Below are 14918 nucleotides of genomic sequence, written 5' to 3' on the forward strand. Positions count from 1 at the left end.
GAGAAACAAGGAAATCCAGGAATTTAGCAGATCCTTAAAGTCCTGCCTGAGACCCCAAATGGAAACCTATGTATGTCTGTGGATGGAGGAGGAGGGGGCAAGTCCTGGGACTGGGCAATGCTGAAGAGCCCTGCGTGAAGCTGAGTTGATGGAGAAGTGTCCATCTTCTATGCTCTGCAGTCCCAGGACACAGAGCAGTCCCAGCAAAGGAGTCTGGTGAGTGATTCGTTGCCGTCCTGGGGCAATGGTAGTGACCCCATGAGCTGGGTCTGCCTCCCAGCCTGCCCAGCACGGACCTGCAGAGTGCCCCCATGCCCCAGGCACCACAGTCCCCTCACTCTTCAGCGCAACATCTCTGGTTGTCCTGTCAGAGATTTCATCTTTTTTTCCTAAAATGCCCCTTCAGGGCAGCTTTCAGTTTTCTCTACAGTGGTGGCAACTGCAAGGTCTCTCCTGCCCTAGCACCTCCCAGGACTGGCATGGAACTGGCTCCTGTGTGTTAGAGCAGCTGGGAATCCAGCAGCAGGGTTATGGGCTGGAAGGATCACAACCACATTACTTCTACCTGGGCAGGTCCTGGGCCAAAAGGGTTTTTTTCTGTAGGTATGGTATTAATAGGTAAGTGGTGCCTCAGAAATTCCTAATCCAGTTCTAAGTCAGTGTCTATAAAGCACATTGTGAGTTGACTTCTTCCTGAAGTAGCCAACTGGACATCCCTTGACTCCTGGCTGGGATCTGTGCCTTTAGGCTCACATCTGCCAGTGTCCATAATAGGCCTGCAGAAGGCACCTGCTTTGCACATAGTTTGTGAGATCCAGTTTTCCTAATTACCAGGTAGGCCCCGTAGGGGAAGAGGTCTTTGATACGAGTTTTCATGTCCAAGGTTTCAGCTTTTGCCTAAAGTCATCTTTCAGGACTACTTTCTGTTTTCTACACAGAGGGGGCCGCTGCCTCCAAGATGCAAGGGGGAAACTGAAGCATACATAATGGCCTGGGAGAAGTTACCCTGCATCTATAGGAGCCATTCTGGAACTGAAATTGTAGGCGGTACACACACATTTGTGGTGGTGCAGAGCTGCTTGGCACATTGTGGAGGGTGCTCCATGTTGGCTTAGGACCTGCTTCTTTCTCATGAACAGATTAGCCAACAGAAGTGAGACAGATACTCCTCAGAGTATCTTGAATGTCATGAGAAGCCTGCTCCCAAAAAGATGACCGATATGGGGAGGTCAGGAGAAGGCTGCACAGGAGAGATGTGAGATTTATGGGAGGGAAGAGGAGCTTGGCCAGCAGAACTTAACGATTTTGAAAAGGTAAGAGGGTTCAGGTAATGTAGATCCTACCATAAAACAGTCATGTGAAGCCCTTACCCTATTTTAACCTGTAATCTTTATCCCTAAACATAAACGCCACTCCACACAGGAATCCACTACTCCTATGCCTGACCCCAAAGCATCCCTTGAAGCCAAAACTCAGCCCATAGCCCCTTATCCTTACTGTCTTGCTCCCGCTGATCCCTGCCCTTAACACTAGCATTAAAATGCTCTACTTAACCCTAGAGTTCTTGGAAGAAATACCCTAAACAAAACCCTAAAGCAAAGAGCTTTATAACATAATATAACCACAGAACTGACACCCCAAGCAGAACACCAAACCCTCCCACTAAACCTTTGCTTAATCTTTAACCCAGAAAGGTAAACCCTATTCCCATACATGAATAACTAACATCCTAGGCCCCTCTTTCTGTGTATTTACCTCCTCACCTTCAACCTCTCTCCCAACCCTTAGCTTTAGGTGCCTTGCTCCTTGTGACAGGACATGAGCCGTGATGTTGCTGTGCAGTCACATGGCATTCAAAGATGAATGCGAGGGGCCATGGATCTGATCAGCTCACAAGGAGGAGATGGGTGGGAATGCTCTGATCAGCTCAGCTCTGCCTCGGGATCTCCTGCCCCAGCAGGAGAAATGTGACTGTGGCAGTGACTGTGAGGTCACTTCTGTCCCTGCAGTTGATAGGGCAGCAGCAGGAACATGTCACAGAAAGGGACTGTGAGGTCACTTCTGCCTGAAGTAGCTGACAGGTCACCCTTGACTTCTCCCTGGGATCTGTACTGTTCATCTGACATCTGGCAGTGGCCCTTCTAGGCCAGCAGAAGGCACCTGGTTGGCATGCTGACTGTGGGATCCCCTCTGCCTACATACCCAGGAGGACCCAGACAGAAAGAAGGCCCGATATGTGTTCTCTTGTCCCTTCTGGCGCATCCAGGAAGGTTGGAAGTGGCCACAAGGAGGAAGAAATGTCCCCCACCATGACTTCGTGTCCAAACTGATACTGGGGCATAAAGAAGTTATTGTTACAGCTAATTCATCCTCTGCTAGGAGAAACAACACTGCTGGTGAGAAATGTGTGTGCCCAGGGGAAGGAGGGAAGCCCAGGGATCCCTTCAGGCTGTTTCCCAGCAGGTTCCCCTGCAGCCCCAGGGCCATGTGCAGGGAGCCTGGTGGGGGGCAGAGCAAGGGAGGCCTTGGGCTGGGCCTCTGCTGCTGAGCTGGGCCGGGCTCCTGGGCCCAAGGGGAGCTCCTGGCAAGCGGGCAGCGCTGCACAGAGACAGCTCTGCCCAGGAGCAGCTCCTCTGCACAGCGCAGCAGGGCTGGGGGCACTGATTGCAGAGACACAGTGCTTAAAGGCAGGCAGAAGTGGCAGCATGCCCAGAGCTCCCTGCAGGAGAAGACTTCCCAGCCCTGCACCCGGTAAGTGTCTGGCTGGAGGGCAATGCAGCCGCAGTTCGTGGAGGCAGGAGAAGCCGGGGGTGCAGGCAGGGGTGTCCAGGGCTGTGGTGCAGAGCAGGGTCCCTGCTGTGGCCCAGGGGCTGTGTGCCGGGGCAGGGCCTCTGCCGCCTGCCAGGCTCAGCACTCAGCCTGCCCGGGGAGCTGCCCAGGGCGCTGCGGGGAGAAGCTGCTGCGGGTGGAAGGAGCCCCCCCCTGGCAGGGCAGTGTCCTGCTGCTGGTGGGAGGCTGCTGCCTGCAGCAGCCTGCTCTCAGCTCCACAGCACAACCAGGGTGTATCCAAGGGGACTTTGCAAGAACACAGAGAAAGTGGGGAATTCCTGCTTCAGGCTTAGGTTTCCAGACTCTCTGCTTTCAATTTTCTCTTCGTTGGCTCACTGGGAATAGAAATAAATGTTATTATTTCAGAGTAGAGGTTGTGACACCTAAGCCTTCACAAGAGGCTTAAAAGGACCATAACCAGTCCCTTTCCTGCCCCTTAGCCCATAGAAAGCTCCACCACCACATGTGCAGTGTCAGCAGTGTCTGTGTGACCTGGTCGCTAGGATGTCACCCCAGCAAGCTGCCCCTGGGCAGAGCCCTGCTGCCAGGAGGTGTCTGCAGGGCAGAGCTGAGCACCCAGCAGTTGGGATGGGGGCTGTGAGCTGCAGGCAGGAGGTGTGGGGACAGAGACCCAGCTGCAGGCAGGGACAGCTGCAGGCAGCAGAGCCATTGGCAGGGAGAAGGAAACCCAAGAAGCTCTAAGAAACTCTATGGCAGGGGGGATTTGTGTACTTCCCTCCCATCCCTGCACTTTAGACGCCTTCTCCGCAGTAACCCCTTACTCTCTTTTCCCCCTACTGAATTCATCTCCATCCATAATTTCAGGGGAACTTGGTCATGAGCTCTGGATTCCCTTGTGCTGAGGGAAAATTCAGATATCTTTGTACTAGATTTGTCAAGGCAACGTTCAAGGTAGGGGCTACTTCCAGGATAAGAGCTGTCCTGAGTATCAGTTAACGTTTTCATGCCCTGCTGGGGAGCCATGGGGTTAGTAATGAAATTATAGTGTTTGTGTCAGAGACTGAGGCTCCAGGAACATTCCTCTGTAAAAGATGTACAGCTCAGTGACGCACTTTACAAAGACCTTTTAGATACCTCAGCCTACAGCCAGCAACAACATCAATTTTGTTGTTTCTTGAGGGATTATTTGACCTACTCCTCCAGATCTGCCATGAGAAGGATGTCCCTGGACAGTGGGCATCTGAGGTTGCACCCAGTTCATTTATGCCTTCTGGAAGCAGAGCAGGACTGATTCCCCCAGTGCCCAAGGGCTCTGCTCACAGACTCCTGCTGACAGACCGAGCCTTAGCCAACAGAGCTCAGTCAGAGTTCTGGCCAAGGAGCACTACAAATTTCTTCCAGAATCGAGCAGGAGGTAGTATGTCTTTGATGTGGTGTGGAGGGCACTTCCTACAAGATATGCAATAGGTGTTGTACATGTTTGACTTTTCACTTGTAATTCCTTCCATGAACAGGACCCATGTCCAGAGGCATCAGATGTCCAACAGCAGCTCCATCACCGAGTTCCTCCTCCTGCCATTTGCAGACACACGGGAGCTGCAGCTCCTGCACTTCACGCTCTTCCTGGGCATCTACCTGGCTGCCCTCCTGGGCAACGGCCTCATCCTCACCACCATAGCCTGCAACCACAACCTCCACACCCCCATGTACTTCTTCCTCCTCAACCTCGCCCTCCTCGACCTGGGCTGCATCTCCACCACTGTCCCCAAAGCCATGGCCAATTCCCTCTGGGATACCAGGGCCATTTCCTACTCAGGATGTGCTGCACAGGTCTTTCTGTTTCTTTTCTTGATATCAGCAGAGTTTTTTCTTCTCACTGTCATGGCCTATGACCGCTACGTTGCCATCTGCAAGCTCCTGCACTACGGGACCCTCCTGGGGAGCAGAGCTTGTGCCCAGATGGCAGCAGCTGCCTGGGGCAGTGGGGTTCTCTGTGCTCTGCTGCACACTGCCAATACATTTTCCCTGCCCCTCTGTGGAGGAAATGCTGTGGACCAGTTCTTCTGTGAAGTCCCCCAGATCCTCAAGCTCTCCTGCTCACACTCCTACCTCAGGAATGCTTGGGTACTTATGATTGGTGCCTGTTTAGCGTCCATGTGTTTTGTTTTCATTATTTTTTCTTATGTGCAGATCTTCAGGGCCGTGCTGAGGATGCCTTCTGAGCAGGGCCAGCACAAAGCCTTTTCCACGTGCCTCCCTCACCTGTTTGTGGTCTCCCTGTTTGTCATCACTGGACTTTTTGCCTACATGAAGCCCTCCTCAATCTCCTTCCCAGCCCAGGACCTGATGGTGTCATTTCTGTACTCAGTGATGCCTCCAGCAGTGAACCCCCTCATCTACAACATGAGGAACCAGGAGCTCAAGGGTGCCATTAGGAAAATGATTTCAGGGATGTTTCTGAAAAGTGATAAATTACCACTTTTTCTCCACAAATGACTTCCTGGGTATTTGTTTCATGATCACTATTGTTACATTTATCTTTGTTGTCATTCCCGTTCATTAGTTTATTAGATTTATTTATTTTTAATATGTATATCTACTGTACATTGAGGAATGAAACTGCTTTTTCAGTACTCTCTCTTAACATCTGCTTAATAAAACAGGATCTCCCCAGCGGACTGCCTGAAATCCTACTTCTTCTTTCAAAGCTGATGCCAGATGCCAGTAACACGGCTGAGCAGTGTGGTGGTTTCACACCAATTGGCAGCTGAACTCCAGCACATCACACTCATCACACTTTCACCCCCTCCTCAAAGGAGCAGCCAGAGAAAACAGAGTGGAAAGGGCTCCTTTTATTTTATTTTTTATTTTTTTTTTTTTTTTGAAGATACAGGTAGAAGGCTTACCATTTGCAGTCTTGGGCAAAACAGATTCAGTGTAGGGAGATTAAGATCACTTACTGAGATTTAACTAACTGACTGGAGCAGTGAGGAACTAAAAACCAAAAGTTTCTCACTCTTATCTCTCCCAGCTGCTGTTGTGTAGCAGCTTATTTTTTACCCTTTCTTAAATATGTTTTCACAGAAATGCAAACACCATTGCTTATTGGCTTGAATCTGGCTTGCGGCGGGCCCCTAGTCTAACATGGGGCTGCTTCTGGGTTCTTCTCACAGAAGCCACCCCTATGGCACCCTGCTACCAAAACCTTGCCAAGTTAACTCACTACAGGAGGGATAAAAATTTAATCAGAAGGTTGGAGCACCTCTTGTATGAAGAGAGTTTGAGAGAGGTGGGGATGTTCAGCCTGGAGAAGAGAAGTCTCTGGGGTGACCTCATTGCAGCTTTTCTTTTTTTTTTTCCTTTTTTTTTTTTTTCCTTTTTTTTTTATAAAAAAAAAAGACCCTTAAAGGGACCTTAAAGAGGTCTTTTTAAAAGTACTTTTTTAAAAATACTTTTCAGTACTTAAAAGGGTGAAGAGGGACTCCTTATTTGGCTATATGATGATAGGAAAAGGGGGAATAGTCTTAAAATAAAAGAATATAGATTGTTATTATACTTTGTAGGAAATTAACCTGGCTGCCCTCCTGGGCAACGGCCTCATCCTCACAGCTGTAGCCTGCAACCACCGCCTCCACACCCCCATGATACCAGGGCCATTTCCTATGCAGGATGTGCTGCACAGGTCTTTTTCTTTTTCTTTTTAATGTCAGCAGAGTTTTTTCTTCTCACTGTCATGTCCTATGACCGCTACGTTGCCACCTGCAAGCCCCTGCACTACGGGAGCCTCCCGGGGAGCAGAGCTTGTGCCCAGATGGCAGCAGCTGCCTGGGGCAGTGGGGTTCTCTGTGCTCTGCTGCACACTGCAAATACATTTTCCCTGCCCCTCTGTGGAGGAAATGCTGTGGACCAGTTCTTCTGTGAAGTCCCGCAGATCCTCAAGCTCTCTTGCTCTGACTCCTACCTCAGGGAAATGGGGCTTCTCACATTTAGTGTTTTTGTTTTGTTTGGGGGGTGTTTTGCATTCATTTTGTTGCCCTATGTGCAAATCCTCAGGATCTGTTGCTCATATTCCTACCTCAGGAATGTTTGGGTACTTATGATTGGTTTCTCTTTAGCATCCACATGTTTTATTTTCATTCTTTTCTCTTATGTGCATGGACAGCAGAAAGCCTTTTCCACGTGCCTCCCTCACCTGTTCGAGTTCTCCCTGTTTTTCAGCACTGCCATTTTTACCTACCTGAAGCCCCCCTACATCTCCTCCCCATCCCTGGATCTGGTGGTGACAGTTTTGTACTCGGTGGTTCCTCCAGCCATAAACCCCCTCATCTACAGCATGAGGAACAAGGAGCTCAAGGATGCACTGCAGAAACTCATGAGTGGGTGTACATCAGAAGTAATGTCCTGCCTGTCTTCTCCTGAATAGCACTGGTAATATAACTCATGCCATGCCAAACTTGTCTTTTGTTCCTGAGTGGGTTTTTTTGTTCGTTATTGGGGAGAGGGCCATCAACGTAATCCATATAAATTGTCATTGTTTATCCCACTCCTGTGTTTAAACAAAATAAAGGAACCTGCACTGAAGAGTGTGTCTGAGATGCTTTTTCTGAGAATTTTGCTGGGGGTTCCATGGTAATGCCCATGGGTAGAAGTGGAAAGCCATAGAGTCTCATCAGAACAGCACTGCCAGGAAGCACCGGTGTTTGGTCTGTCTGGGGCAGCTCTTGCTCCATCTCCACACTCTCCTTCTGAGCCTTTTCTGTTGGCATAAGCCTGATTGTTCCTGCAGCTTGGTCACAGTACTGCTGTGTGGCAATCCTGTGACCAATCCCACGGACAGGCAACGGGCATTTTTGTGATACAGATGGCCTCCAGAACAGCATTTCCATCCCATAATGTGATTCAGCTCAGGGTAGCGCCTAAGGTTCAAGTCTTCCTTCACAGTTTCTGTGAAGAACATTGTAGTCCAGAAATGGATTCTAAAGGGGGACCTGGCTTTGCCTGTTTCTCCATGGGCTCAGGGTGAAGTGATCAGAGCCCCAGCTGGGTGTTTGAGGGCATGGGGACTCACTCAGGTGTTGCTTGTTGGTGTCCAGCACTCAGGCAGATGGTGAGGAGTCTCCAATTAACCTGCCTGGGGCACTACAACATGTGCTGGGGCTGGTGGCAGGTGAGCAGTTTTTGGAAGGAATCAGGAGAGCCCAGGGGAGCTGCGGGGACAGTGTGTCCCAGGGGGTTAGCAGTGAATGGAGCCCACAGAGCATGAGCCTCTTCCAGGTGGAGTCCCCCTGCAATGAAGTGTTAAATCTGGATGTGAGCAGGAAAAGAAGAGCCCCGTGACCCAGGGGACATAGCAGGAATGGGGAAAGAAGTCTGGTGAGCGAATGCGGTATGTGAATAGTGGAATGCCATAGGGTGCAGCACCCAAACACTTCTTGTGGCACTGGAAAGAAGGCAGGCTACCTCTGAGCACCCTCGACAGCCACAGAAGAGCTGGTGTGGGAGGCAGTCAGTGGAAGAGCCCTATGAGCTGTCTCTGCCTCTCAGCCTGCCCAGCACAGCCCTGCAGAGTGCCCCTGTGTCCTGGACACCACAGCCCCCTTGCTCTGCAGAGCAGTACCACCAGCTGGGGCGGGAGGGAGCAGGGGGAGAAGGTGCAGGAATGGTTGGCCAGGCCAGCACAGGCGTGCTCCTTCCTGGGAAAGGCTCTCTGTTGATGTGGAAAGTCCTGGGAGGAGAGTGGAGCCCCGTGTGTGTGCAGGGGATCCCTGGAAAGAGAAACCCCTGGGTACTTCTGCAGCTTGGAGCAGGCTGCCAGGGCTCAGCAGCAGCAGGAGCTGCCTGAGGAGCTCCAGGACCAGGGCTCTCAGCCCAGCTCAGAGAGGTGGTTTGTTCCTCCGCAGTGGGACACAGAACGGCTCAGTCAGAAGTCCAGATGTGCCTGGTACAGTTGAGGCTTCAGCATGCACATAGTGTACATGTGCTGAGGTGAACCTGAGAGAGCACAAATGCCCTCAGCCAGTGTCCATTCCTCATGCTGTGGAGGGTTGGGAGAATGAAGTCTGGTCAGCCTCACTTCAGTCCCTGGGAAGGTGATGGGGCAAGCTTTTCCACAGCCACCTCCAGGCACTTGAAGGAAAAAAAATAGGATTTCTGAACCTATAGGGGAGGGGAAGGGAAGGGAAGCAAAGGCAAGAGAAGGTGCCTACCTGTCTTTAGCAAGGCCTTTGGCTTTGTCTCAAAGAATTCTTATAGCCAGAATGGTGCTATGTGTATTTAACAAATTGCTGAGGCTGTGGGTGTGCCTGTTTGCTGGACAATCAGGCCCAGATATCATCCATGACACATAGCGCTGTCAGCCAGTTCTTAGCATCATCCCTCAGCGATCAGCACTTGGAGCAGCACTGCTGAATGTCATTATTGACTCTCTGAATTACCGGATGGAGCACACTTTCATATCTTTTCTGGATGGTGTCAAGCTCAGAGGAGCCCTTGATCAATCTTATCTATTTAGTCTACCTTGATCAGAAGAGTTGAAGAAGATAAAAATCAGAGGTCTCTTGGAACATTTATTTGTTTATTGTGACAGATACGACACTGTGTCACCACTTGTTTCTGGTGGGGATTGGTAGATATCTGTGGTGCTGGAGTAGGCTGCCCAGGGAGGTTGTGGAGTCTCCTTCTCTGGAGATACTCAAGGCCTGTCTGGACACCTACCTGGGCAACCTGCTCTGGGGAACCTGCTTTGTCAGGGGGGTTGAACACGATGATCTCTTGAGGTCCCTTCCAGCCCCTATAGTTCTGTGATTCTGTGAATGACCTGTCTTTCAGAGAGCTCTCTGAAGACATAGCAGGCAGAGGAAGAGGAAAAGAGAGAGAGGTAGAGGCAGAGATACATCTTGCATTCCTATGACCACAGTAGATCCTGCAAAGAATGATCCCATATTTGAAGCAGTAGTAGAAAATTTACTTTATAAACTAAGGGTAGAAAATTTACTTGATAATTTACTTTTTTTTTTTTATCTCTCCAGGTCCTGGCACACAATGACGGTGCCGGGTGAATAAGTTGAGGTTTCTGGTGCCTCAGAAACTTAACAACGAGTAGGAAGCCTCTGGTCAGGTCAATCTCTGGAGCTGACAGGCCAGCAGCAGTAACAGGGCTGGGGAAAGGGCCTATGAGGTGACTGCTTCCTGAAGCAGCTGCTGTGTCAGCCCTTGCCTCCTGGCTAACATCTCAGCTCACACCCGCCAGCATTCTTGATAAGGCAGCAGAAGGTACCTGCTTGGCAGACTGATTGTGAGATGCCCTCTGTCTGAGAGCCTGACAGGCCCCATGCAGGAAGAGGCCTTGGGTGTGGGTTTTCAAGTCCCTTCTGCCTGAGCACATGGTGGGACAGCAATGGGCACACAACTTGGTTATGTCTACCTGAGAAACTGGAAGGCCAGCAGGAGGCATGTGGTGTCAAAGATCCTGGTGCGGATTCTCTGGTGGTGGGAAATAGCAGGAGAGAGTCAGAAGTGGGATAAAGTGCTGCTTGGAAGGTGAAGAGTGGGAATGAGGATGAGGAAATGTCACTGAAAGGGTAGTGCTGTGGGACCTGAATTCACGCAGAAGGAGTCTATGGTCAGCCCATGCCATTTTGTTTCAAAGGACAGCCAGGGAGGGTGGGGAGACCTCAGTGAAAGTAAGGAAATGCCAGGGTGAGAGCAAAGTGGAAAAGTGAAGTGCATGCCTGTAGCCTGCAGGGAGAAAAGGGCAAGAATTGGACAGTACAGGACAGCCTGTGGTGATGAAGACCGAGTGCACTGACAAGGCTGCAAGGCCCCAACAGCACCAAGGTCTTTGTCCCCCTGGCTATGGCAGTTGTCTCTGCTACTGAGGCTCACGAGGACACATGCTGTGCTCATGACAATGGGGCCTTGTTGCCTCCTTGCAACCCAGTGGAGAGTCCAGCAGGTGTCATAGCGTTGTCCTTCACACAGCATCACACACCCCACATCCCACTGCCCCAGGAAGAGCCCTGAGCCATAGGTGAGGAACAGGACCTCCCTGCCCAGGGGCTGGGGCCAGGACTTGGCCTTTCTGCTTCACCAAACAGACCAAGGCCTTTACTCAGCAGCAGAGTCTCCTGCCCAGTGCCTTTGCCTACCTGCAATCATGGCCTCCAATTGTCTGTTCTAACAAGTCCATAGGGAGGCTTTGTCAGTAATGACCCTCACTGGGGCCCATTAATGCTCCTAGACACTTCAAAGTCTCCTGACTTTAACTTCTCCTGCAGTTACATCATTCTCTTCTCACTACCTGAAGTTTATGGACTCAGCACCAAATGCACCATGGGGCTCATTACCATTCATCCATTTTCATCCAGTCTTCCAGACTTGTACAGTTAATTAGTGAGGTTTCAAGAATGCAGTTTGAAGAGAAAGTATTCAATGACCAGATTTCTAAGAGCATTTTCCTTAGTTGAGATTATTTTCCATTAGTTTAGAGTTTTCAGAAGAACTGATAGCATCATTCTCTAGTTGTCATAGATCCAAAGTGTCTCCTAAGGAGGTCTGTATGGGTGGAAAAGCAGTCCCTTGCAGTCCTAGACTGTATGGACAACCTTGCTGCTCAGCTCTCCATCCCCACCACTTCTCTCATCAGCCACCTGGGACTTGCATCACTTTTCCTCACACCAGACTTCTCCACTGAAGTCCACAGCAGGGTATTACAGCATCTTTTCACCAAGTCCCACCTCCTTTCCTCAGACAACTGACTGCACACAGGCAGTTTTGGATGTTGTTATTAACATTTAACCACAAACAAGCAAACTCCAATGTCCTGAACAGTGAGCCAAATCCAAGTTGCCTCCAATGAGGTGCACCTTCCACAAGGGATGACTATACAAGAAATGTTTGACATAGATAGGAAATGATGAGTAGAAATGCAATTGCAGAGTTGGTTGTAGGGTTGATGAGATAGGAAAGTGAAATATGGGCAATCTTGAAGATTCCTCAAGTTCTGAGAACCAACAGTGCAGGTGAGAGGTATCTGAATGATCAAAGAGTGAGGGGAGGGGAATCTGGAGAAGAATGGAGAGTGCACATGTCCAGACAGTCTGATGGAAAAGTGACTTCCAACATGGTCTGTTTCATAAAGCCAGGCGAAAATACCAGAAAGACTGGGGAGATGAAGTGCAGAGCATAAGAGACAGAGTCATGCAAGTACAGGGGAAGATTGGTATTTTTTCTCTTGCTGTAATAAACATCCAAGGGAAAAAAATGTCATGGGACAGCTCAAACATTGTATTAGAAGTGTTTGATCATTTCAGCTGATTGAAGTGTGCTGATTGAAGTGAAATGATTGAAATTGTTAAAAAAATTGGCCCATCTCAGGTCTTCAGCCCAACTCAGACCTAAAGCCTTAAAATGACGATTTTCTGTCTTGCATGGAGCCCAGTTACCATAAAACCCTCCCTGCCCAGGACTGTTCATGCCACTCCTCAGTCTGGCACAGAGCAAATCTGTGACATGTCAAGCTCTCTTTCCTGTTAGAGGCCCAGATGATGTAGGCAATGGTATCTGAATTACCAAATGTGGGTACGGGTATAGCAAACTACGGATCAATGGGGGACAATGTGATTGGTGAGAACTGATAATTGAGCAGGGGACTGTATGTAAGAAAGGAAGGGATTACAGTGTCTTGAGGAGGAAGAATCCTGTGGAAGAGGAGGGGAGAGGGATGCAAGGGGCCAGCTGCATGTGGATATGGGGCTGGTCAGGGCTGGTCATGTCAGGCCCTGTGCCTGATCACTGTCCTGGCCTCTCATTCAACTCTGTTGCTGGCTATTTGCTGTGTGTGTGCTCACTCCTGGGTGTGTTGGGGGTGAATCATACAATCATGGAACCACATAGCCCTGTGTGCATCTGCACCCATGGGTAATTGCTCTATACATGTATTACTCTAAGAGCACAATAAATCAAATGATACCAAAGAGAATAATAACAATATTGACAATGAAAGAAGGACCAGGCCTGAGGGGAGGTACCAAGTTAATTCATTTCTGGAAAAAGAGGGGAAATTTGTCACTATTCAGAAGCATTCATGAAATCATTTTCCTAATAGCCCACTTGAGCTCTTTGTTCCTCATGCTGTAGATGAGGGGGTTCAATGTTGGAGGCATCACAGAGTACAGAACTGCCATCACCAGGTTTAGGGATGGAGAGGAGATGGAGGGGAGCTTCAGATAAGCAAAAAATGCAGTGCTGATAAACAGGGAGACCACAAACAGGTGAGGGAGGCATGTGGAAAAGGCTTTGTGTCGCCCCTGTTCTGAGGGCATCCTCAGCACAGCCCTGAAGATCTGCACATAAGAAAAAAGAATGAAAACAAAACACATGGACGCTAAACAGGCACCAATCACAAGCACCCAAAAACTCCTCAGGTAGGAGCGTGAGCAGGAGATCTTCAGGATCTGGGGGATCTCACAGAAGAACTGGTCCACAGCATTGCCTTGGCAGAGAGGCAGGGAAAATGTATTGGGAGTGTGCAGCACAGCATAAAGAATCCCACTGCCCCAGGCAGCTGCTGCCATCTGGGCACAAGCTCTGCTGCCCAGGAGGCTCCCATAGTGCAGGGGCTTGCAGATGGCAGCATAGCGGTCGTAGGACATGATGGTGAGAATAAAATACTCTGCTGACATCAGAAAGGAAAAAAGAAAGACCTGTGCAGCACATCCTGCATAGGAGATGGCCCTAGTATCATGAAGGGAATTGGCCATGGCTTTGGGGACAGTGGTGGAGATGCAGCCCAGGTCGAGGAAGGCAAGGTTGAGGAGGAAGAAGTACATGGGGGTGTGGAGGTGGGGATTGCAGGCTACGGCGGTGAGGATGAGGCCGTTGCCCAGGAGGGCAGCCAGGTAGATGCCCAGGAAGAGCGTGAAGTGCAGGAGCTGCAGCTCCCGTGTGTCTGCGAATGGCAGGAGGAGGAACTCGGTGATGGAGCTGCTGTTGGACATCTGATCCTCCTGGACAAAGGGGACTACCTAAGGAAGAAAAGACAGTGATCATTAGGAGAGAAAGCCTATTTATCTTCCCGTCCAAATACCCCTACGGTGACTTTCCCCTTTCTGAGGCATTTCTGTTGCTCCCTTGCTTGATGTCTGGTTGGTGCTGGAGGAATGTGGCCCTGGGAGCAGCGGTCTCTGCTGTGTGTGCTGGAGGATTCAGATCTGTCCTACAGCTCTACATGAAAAGAAACCAGGAGTGATCTCTGATTAAGTCTCTCTCTGATATATGTGGACTTCACAGCATTACCACTGTCAACACTCTTTACTGATGAACAGTACTTGTGATTTACTTTGGTCCAGTTGTGTCTCCCTCAGAAGCATTTTTAGAGGGTAGAAAACACTGGCATTTGTAAGGTATTCCAGGTGAGCTCTTGACAGGCAAAGTGACTGTCCTTAGTGCAGTGAGGATAGCCAGTCTGCCATCTACCCTGGTCTCAGCCAGACTCCTCTAGGGCTCAGCCAAGTTTCCGACACTGAGCTGCTCAATGATTGTGAAATTGGAAAAAAACTCCCTGGAAGGAGATGCAGCTCTCTCCCTGCCTCATTGCCCAGAGCCCCACAGGTTAGAAGGGGAACTCTGGGCACCTTCCTCCTACAGACACATCTGCGTGGTGGGACCCAAAGGGTCAGTTCTTGAGCTGCAACTGAAAGCCCCATCTCCTCATCTGCAGGGAGCCATAAAGCAAGAACAGCAGCTGCAGGTCTAAGAAGAGAGAGGAATAGCACAGGGCTTCTGCCAGGGGAGGCAAGGCGAGGGACCAACATGAACTCAGAAGGGTCTGCCGTGAGTGAGGTTCTGCTACTGAGGTTATGAGTCACGTCCTGAATCCTGTGGGCTAGAGGGCAGACAGAGAGGTGCCAGACTATTCTGTTAGCACTGTCCTGCCATTCCCTGCCCATGGCTGTAAAGCCTGCAGATGTCCTTGCCTGCAGCTGGGTCTCTGTCCCCACGCCTCCTGCCTGCAGCTCACAGCCTCCATCCCACCCGCTGGGTGCTCAGCTCTGCCCTGCAGACACCTCCTGGCAGCAGGGCTCTGCCCAGGGCCAGCTCACTGGTGGCATATCCCAGGTCACACAGAC

General features: G+C 50.2%; 2 protein-coding genes across 2 annotated transcripts; one reads left to right on the forward strand and one right to left on the reverse strand.

Annotated features, from left to right (window-relative positions):
- Window positions 1-4326: 4326 nt before the first annotated feature.
- LOC139999910 (olfactory receptor 14A16-like) lies at window positions 4327-5286 on the forward strand. Its single transcript, XM_072029557.1, has one exon. It carries the CDS (start codon window positions 4327-4329, stop codon window positions 5284-5286), a length of 960 nt encoding a protein of 319 aa, XP_071885658.1.
- Window positions 5287-12872: 7586 nt separating this feature from the next.
- LOC119714675 (olfactory receptor 14J1-like) lies at window positions 12873-13787 on the reverse strand. The gene has a single exon (XM_038171653.2). It carries the CDS (start codon window positions 13785-13787, stop codon window positions 12873-12875), a length of 915 nt encoding a protein of 304 aa, XP_038027581.2.
- Window positions 13788-14918: the final 1131 nt, after the last annotated feature.

Source organism: Anas platyrhynchos, chromosome 30, assembly GCF_047663525.1.
Source record: "Anas platyrhynchos isolate ZD024472 breed Pekin duck chromosome 30, IASCAAS_PekinDuck_T2T, whole genome shotgun sequence".
Lineage (NCBI taxonomy): Eukaryota > Metazoa > Chordata > Aves > Anseriformes > Anatidae > Anas > Anas platyrhynchos.

Bases quoted from the DNA above. Each gene is read 5' to 3' on its own strand.
- LOC139999910 (XM_072029557.1), top strand. From the start codon at position 4,327: ATGTCCAACAGCAGCTCCATCACCGAGTTCCTCCTCCTGCCATTTGCA.
- LOC119714675 (XM_038171653.2), bottom strand. From the start codon at position 13,787: ATGTCCAACAGCAGCTCCATCACCGAGTTCCTCCTCCTGCCATTCGCA.